The 8,379-nt window shown below is 32.2% G+C and overlaps 1 protein-coding gene across 1 annotated transcript in view; it reads left to right on the forward strand.

The window, feature by feature from the left end:
- LOC143256444 (pyruvate dehydrogenase protein X component, mitochondrial-like) overlaps positions 1–8,138 on the forward strand; it is a 53,355-nt gene extending 45,217 nt beyond the window's left edge. Inside the window, exons 8-11 of the mRNA XM_076513688.1 lie at positions 1,661–1,722; positions 2,244–2,402; positions 4,965–5,029; positions 7,420–8,138. Coding sequence (XP_076369803.1) covers positions 1,661–1,722; positions 2,244–2,402; positions 4,965–5,029; positions 7,420–7,693 — 560 coding nt within the window. The 3' untranslated portion in view covers positions 7,694–8,138. The remainder of the gene's footprint in view (positions 1–1,660; positions 1,723–2,243; positions 2,403–4,964; positions 5,030–7,419) is intronic.
- The last annotated feature ends 241 nt before the right edge of the window (positions 8,139–8,379 follow it).

Raw genomic sequence — 8,379 nt, forward strand, 5'->3', positions numbered from 1 at the left:
TGGAAATGGCAACACTCAATTCATGTGCTATTTCTGGAACAGTTCGGGGTAGATTTCTTTGCACTAATGCTTTCAGTTAGTAGTTTTCAATAGCAGAAGGATGTTCTCTGCCCTCCTCATGTTCAAGACTCACATCTACGTTACAAAACTTTTGGAGCCAATGCTGTACTGTACATTCATAAGTGGTTCCTTCACACCATGATTGGTTGATATTGCAAGCTGTTTGTGGTGCACTGTGCATGATTGGTCAATATTGCAAGCTGTTTGTGGTGCACTGTGCATGATTGGTTGATATTGCAAGCTGTTTGTGATGCACTATGCATGATTGGCCGATGTTGCAAGCTGTTTGTGATGCACTGTGCATGATTGGTCAATATTGCAAGCTGTTTGTGGTGCACTGTGCATGATTGGTCAATATTGCAAGCTGTTTGTGATGCACTATGCATGATTGGTCGATGTTGCAAGCTGTTTGTGATGCATAACATTTTTTTATCCATCATTAATTGTAAGGGTTTGAAATATTGGAAATAAAGGTTTAGAATAAAAACATTAATGAATAGAAGGAAGCTTTAGTTTTCAATGGTATATATGAAGTCATAAAAAGAGAGGTTTTTTTATACCTATAAAAGACTAAAATTTTATTATAAAAATCCACCATTATTTTATGAACAACCTAATAGTGAAAGATATTGATTGTTAATATAGCAGCTTGTGAGTTACCAAAATGGTGTTTTTACTTTAAATTCTAATGGAATTTGTTCCTTAAACTATGGAAATGTTATTGACAATAAATACAGTTAGGCTAGACATTTAGTAATTAAATTCTATAATTTATATGCAAAACGGCTCGTTTGGGCTGAAAACACTTTACATAGAAGAGCTTAACAACGTTTGACCTTCTTTGGTCATCGTCAGGTTCACAAAGAAAGAGGTAACTGACCGGAAGCTGACCACATGTTTGAAAGGGGTTGTGTAACTGTGTGTCGAAATGTAGAGGGCGGTATTAGATGTTTGAATATATAATTTTATTTATTTTATTTTATTAATATAGGTATAAAGGCATTTATACATTTCAACACACAGTTACACAACCCCTTTCAAACATGTGGTCAGCTTCCGGTCAGTTACCTCTTTCTTTGTGAACCTGACGATGACCAAAGAAGGTCGAAACGTTGTTCGCTCTTCTATGTAAAAGTGTTTTCTCAGCCCAAACGAGCCGTTTTTGCATATAAATTTCTCAACAAGTGGGTTTCTCGTCATCACAAATTCTACAATTTGCATATTTACAGGTTTTTTTATTAACTATGTATAATGTCTTTGAAGAACAGAACTAGTATTAGTATGTTTTTATGGGTGTTGGTTTCATGTAATGTATAACCAACATATTTAATGATGGATTTTTTTTTTCCCCCAAGTATGAAAATCTTCCATGATAAGGTTTAAGTGTTTGTTATGTATGATACAGTTAATGGTGGAGCGAGGCATCCAGTTTGTTTTGAGCTTGTTAGTTGTGGTTTAAGAATATGCTTCAAAATAGCTGTGTATAAGAAAGGACTAACCTTGTAATTTATAAAGTATCATAAGAATAATTAAAACAAGCAGTAAGAATTGTGACATAAATTATATGTTAGAGAAACTGAACTATGAATGTTTGTTCCAGATGAAGGCGTTGAGGTGACTGTAAACGAATGTATCATTAAGGCTGTCGCTGCTACGATTCAGGTAAAGCAACTTCTCTCTTTGTTTCCACTTTACACATTTGGTTACTTTAGATTTAAAAGACTTGTATGTGTATGTATATATATATATATTAGTTTGTTATAACCAATATAAATATTGATAAATAAGAGTTTATAGCTGATTAAAAACATGTATGTAACTGCCATTTTTCAAAATGCAGGAATCTTGAATTTATTATGTTATATACCATGTATTGTATGGTATATAAAGATGTCTTTATCTCGCTATAAACTCCCAGATTATCCCTGAAGAAGAAAGGTCCACCTTTCATAAACACTCAGCTACAGAGTTTTTATTTTAATGCTAAAGACTAAAACATGCATGGTGTTCATTATTTATACAAAAATAATAAAGAACAAGAAGTACTCAGGTGCTGTACTTGAAAAACTTTTTTCAAAGCTGGCTTTTCTGTGGAATACTCTTCCCTGAGTGAATAAATTATGGAAACTGTTTACTTTGTGAATCAATTTGCAACTATTAATGCTATAACTTTCTTCACATAGTCTGTTCCAGAAGTCAATGTAACCTGGACTGGAGAAAGTGTACAGGTATTGCCCTCTATAAACATTTCTTTCAATGTCTCCACAGCATTTGGAATGGTCACCCCAACTCTAAGGAATGTCAGCAGTATGGGTATTGTAGATATAGCAGATATTGTAAAGGTAAGAATTAGAATGTACATTTATAGTAGAATGAGAATGTAATATGTTACGGTTTTGGGGCACTGTTTAGGTTGATATCTGTTTCATCAGACGTGATATAAATTTCATTTGTTTGAGAACAAAATAACGTCTTAGAGATTGTATGTAACTATCACAGACAACTGGGTTTTTTTAACAGCCAGTTTGTGAGAAAAGGTACCAGTGGTTTTACTGCTTTGGAAAATTAGTAGTCGTGCTTTGCATATCTTTAATTTATCAAGAATAAATCTATGATTCCTTATTGTGTATTAGTTTTAACATTAAAGACTAGTGACTTTATTGTAAAGTTATTAGGTTATTAAAACTTCTTGTGCAAGCACAAAAAAACAAATATTATTCTTGGTTGTTAATCTTTCTTGGCTTATTGATGTTTGTAATTTGGTTAGAAGTGTGTTGGGGTTTAAGGAATGAATGAGAGTAATGTATGGAAACATATATGAAGTATGGAAATTCTATAACCATTAAGATGTTGATGCATGTTACCATCTTGCTTGGTACCACATGAAGTATACCATTTGACTTTGCTAGCATGGCCTGTGTTTGAATATTTAAATCATAGTAATTTGGATAACCTTTGTGTGAAAAGTGTTGGTGATTTTATAAAGGAGAATTAGACAAAAGAATTTTATATCTTCTACATTCGTGTTTTTCTGCAAAAGGGCAGTTGTCATCCATTCCACTGAACTCATCATGTCTACCTAAACAATCAGTCAAAGAAGATGAATTTGTTTTTGCTGCAGTATGCCTGATGAGTCCCACAAACATTCTGCTGAGTAGATGTAATTAGAGACTGGCCAGCCATATGAGCACAAACTTTCATTAGTTTTGGAGATAAAAATCTATGTGACGGCCACAAACATCTTTGATGAATGACCAGGAAAGCACTGCACGGCAAGGTGACAGCAGGAAATGTCTTTGACCAGTAACCAGGAAGGCACTGCACAGTAAGATTGAAACATTATGAACAGTGCTGAAAGGGGTTAAACGATTTCACTGGTATTGTAGTACTTGATGAAAAGGAAAATAATAAATAACAGTTCCAGCTTGTCAACGTCAAGGATTAGATGTAAAAGCGTGGCTGTGGTATTCAAGGATTCTCTGCTTTACCAAATATATATCCATTCATATATTTTCAGTTATTCGGTTGAAATTACACTTTTAACACCGATGAGCTATTTCAAACAGACCAGCAAATCTAATCAAATATTTCTTTGGTTTTTAGCATATACAAGAAAACAAGTGGTCTTTCTAACATTTCATCATTTATTTATTCAGTACAGCTCTATTATTATACCTCATTGGCTAATAACCCCTACTTGCATTTTGGTACTAAACATGTAGTTTGTTCTTTTTATTTATATTAACGTGAATTATAATTTTTGTAATACAATATATGTTTTTTTTATTTATTTAAAACCTGCTCTAATCTACGTGTACTTCTCTGTCTAGCATCTTCTGATCAAGGAAATTTCTTTGAAAAATTGAGTACCACAGTGGATAGAGGTCCATGGTCAAAGACACAAAAATGTTTACTTGATATGTTTTTCATATCTTATACTGATCTATAATTGAAATAAATGTTATAGACTGAAATTAAAAAAAAACCATTAGCTTAATTTTCAAAGGTTGGTCAAAACATTTCAGAAAAGATACCTTTTATTGGAAAAGCCTGAAGTACTGTTCTAATTCCAAAATGATTTTTGACAATACATTAAGTCAGTATGGATTTGGAAATACCTTAAATAGTGAAACTTGTATTTCATGAAAGGTATGGTTGGTTTGATAACTTACTCAGAAGTCACAACAAAAATTCACAAACAACAAACAGAAACTTGAAATTTATCATTAATTTCATTCCAAAAATAGTGCTACAATTGTAATATATACATGATGTGAATCTATAACTTATAAGTAACTTTTAGAACAAATTGGAGGGACACCACTATTTTGTTGAATGAACTAGATTGTGACCACTGTTTTGTAGAACTAGATAGTGTCCACCATTTTCAAACTGTCTTGTTAAACTAGACAGTGACCACTATTTTTTAGAACATCTACAAAGTTGTTATTTTTAGGACCAACTGGGTGATGTAGATGAAACTGGAAAGTATTCACTGTTCTGAAAAAAAAAATGGACAGTGACAACTATTTTTATTTTATTGTTGTATATAATATGTGAATAGTAATTGTTTCTGTTGATAGGTAAAGATTGTTCTCAACTGGTAACTTTCAGTAGACTAAAGTAAATTAACTTTATTTCATTTTTCAAAATGTGGGACTCTTGAATTAGTTATTTTAACCCATTTATGATCCACTTTTCTGTGATATAAATTCCACAGATACATTATAAATTTGTGTTTGCTGGCCATTCTAAAGTATGCCATTTTGAGCCCAATCATACCTACCTTTTGAATAATAACTAAAAGGAAAATATTATTGTTTAATCAGTCCTAAACACAAGTTTAAACTGTTATTTATGGGTTACAATCATTTATATAGCTAAAAATATATTTTATTTTTCAGGAACTGTCAGATAAAGCTCACAAAGGGACACTTGAGCCACATGACACTGTTGACGGATCATTCAGGTCAGTTTGTTTCAGATACAAAAAAACAAATAGACGATTTTTTTTAAATGTAATTTTATATTCTGTGACACTTGAGAACATGTCTCCACTCCAAATCCAAACAAATGTTGATCAGAGAGAAACCAAAAGTAAACTTTAACAAAATAGAAACGTTTTATAGAATGTCACAAGTTTTGTTGAATAGTGTAGACGTAGGAAAAATTAATAATCAAAATAAGCTGTGATTGGTTAATTTTTTATTAACTAATGCAGGAAGAGAAAGCTGATTAGTGGAGAGCTCCATAATCACTGATCCATTACAGAATCTATAAAAATGAATGTCTTTTTTTATGTTAGTAATTTATTTAGTGATTCTATTTCTTGGTGTACACATAAATAAAACCATCAGGTTGTTTTACCAGTTTCTTTTCAATTTTTCACAGATATAAATAGTATCAAATAAGACTTTGCATGATGTACCCCAGCTGGCCTGAAGAGTTTTGTTTTTGAAACTGTTCAACATTCTCAATGAAAAGTTATTGAGGGCTAGTAAATTATGAAGTGCATTAAATTATTAGCAATTTTATTGTATTGTATCTAGCTATAGGACTAATGGAATTTTGGGTATTATGTATATAAATACTGAATACAAGACAAGGTTTATTACTGTCTCACTGTATAGATCACTTGTAAGGCCTCAGTTAGAGTAGTGTGTATAGTTCTGGGCTCCCTTCCTCAAGATGTACCTGGAATTGTTGGAGAAGGTTCAGAGAGCCACTAGGATGATGGGATTGTTCTATCAGGAGAGATTAAAATCTCTAAACTTGTTTTCTCTGGAGAAGAGAAGACTCAGAGAGGACATGATTTTGGTGTTTAAGATTAATGGTACTGATAATATACATCCATCAAACTTTGTGTTTTAACAGTGAAAAAAATAGGATAAGGGGTCAAAAATTCAATTTTTGGCAGTGTATAGTCATCTGCAACATAGTTAGTTTGTACTGTCATCCACAACTTAGACAGTATTACTTTCCAAACAGGGTAGTTAACTTTTGGAATGAGCTGCCTTCAGGGATGGTGAAGGCAGAATATTCAACTGAGTTCAAACTTTACTAAAAGGAAAGTTTATTCAATGTGAGCTGTACATTAACTATCTTTTCTAATAAAGCCAGAGTTATTGCTGATGCAAATACTTGGCCACATTTACATTATCTCTGAGGTACACTAGAACCTAAAATAGAGAAGAGGGTAAACTGCCATTCCTAGAACCTGCAGAAACTAATGAATCATGCTTGATGACGAGAAACCCACTTGAAATAAAAATGTATCTCAGAATGGCTGGTATGGGTGTTAACACATTGATAAGCAGAGAATAATGTTTTGACCTTCCTAGGTCATCCTCAGGTCAACAAAAAGGTTTTGTTTGTCAATAAAAGTGTTAATACCATTATCAGTTGTTCTGAGATACATAATGAATCATGCAGTAGTAAAAAAACAGTAGATTTAAAGACATGTATGACTATTCATGGTTTTTCAGCATTTCTTGGAACATCATTAAAAAATGTCAGTGACTTGTAGATGTTTTTTATATTTTCAATGAAGACAACAAACAACTTCGGATAATATTTTTTTTACTCTACCCAACATATCAATTTACATGTTTTTCAAGGGTCTATGAATTTCACACATTCCATAACAGTTAAGTAGAAAAAAACATTTATCTGAAGTTGTTTGCCTTCATTAAAAATGGTTTCCATTCTTTAGTCAGCTCTGAAAACATTTTGACATTTGATGGCTTTAGCAGGAAGTATCGGAAAAAGTCTATTTTATTGTATAACAAGTATGTTGATAAAAATATTACTTGGGATAAGTTTGTGGGGTGAATAAATGTTTGGTTTAAAAATGTCAATTAGTCATTTTAATTTTCAAAATGAACTCTATTATTAATAAGTAGGATCCACAACAGACCTAACTTGTTGTCAGAAGCTTAAATTGTACAAAATTTGATTATTTTCCTGTATTTTCCATAGATGATGAGGCCTGATGATGTTGTCTATGTATTTTGTGATGATTAGGCCTGAAGATGTTATCTATGTTTTTTGTGTACTAATTTTGAATTGTTCAGTCTTACTTTTACTTTATTTTAATTTTTTGATTGTTGCTCTGCTTTCACTATAAAGATTGATTTGTATTGTTAGTTTAGAATTAACCTTAATATTCTAGGCTGGCCAAACCTAGTAAGATGTTAATGGGTTTATACAACTGAAAATATTGTTACCATTCTAATCATTATAAGTAAATACGAATAAAAGTATGTTTAATTAGCTATGTTAATGGCCAGATTAATTTGTAGTTTTGCTCTAAGTATATGGCTTATCCTAATTAGAAGCTAATATTATTTCTTGGTGTAGCATCTCCAGTGTAGACGTAGAGGGTGTAAGAGAGCTAATTGACATAGTTAACACTCACCAAGCAGCTATCTTAGGAATTGGCTCAACACAGCTTAGTCTTGGTGAAGATGGACAACCTGAAGCCACAATCACCATCTCTTTGTCGTACGATGTACGAGCCGTAGACGATGAAGTTGCCGCCAGATTTCTCAAGCTTCTCAGACAAAACCTAGAAAATCCTTTTTTGATAATAGCATCTCCTCCATCTAATCAAATATCTGCTTCAGTCCTGTAGCATATTGTTTTGGGATTCATTCAGAGGAATGTGAAGTAATCTCAAATCTCTTTCCCATCAGCTGCAGCAGTATAAAAAATTTAAGAACTACCTGATTCAGATGTCTGTCACATTACATTATGTATCTGTCAGGTCTAGTATGATTTTTATATTTAAAGAAATAGTTAATATAAACTTAGAATTTCATTGTGTTAAGAACAATATTTTTTTTGTGTGCAAAGATGAAATAAAATGACAGTCTCTTTGTAAACAGTTCCCATCTAATGATGTCCTCTGAGTAAATCTGTCAGACAGTTAATGTGTAAAATAATTGAAAGGAGTATTTACAGTGTAATAATTAAATGAATTGTACGTAAACACAATTAATGAACTCTGTGTTGAAAACTACTAATTAGTGTAAATATAGGTTGAAGAAGTAACAATAAAGTGTAGGCTACTGTTTCAATTTTCACTTGTCAATTATTCCTTGTTGCAGTGGTGTTGACAGGGTTAATAATGGAAAACAATGCTAACAGTGTGTTTGCATGTGTGTATAGCTGAATTTAGAAATTCTGGACTAAACTTTATTTAAGCCATGTTTTTCTAAGCAAACTAACAAGTTTAACTATTGCATATTCCCATCATACATAATTCTTTCTGACGTTACATGATCCTTCAGAACTTGCCTAGTGTTTGATGTATCAGAT

This window comes from Tachypleus tridentatus, chromosome 7 (assembly GCF_004210375.1).
Source record: "Tachypleus tridentatus isolate NWPU-2018 chromosome 7, ASM421037v1, whole genome shotgun sequence".
Lineage (NCBI taxonomy): Eukaryota > Metazoa > Arthropoda > Merostomata > Xiphosura > Limulidae > Tachypleus > Tachypleus tridentatus.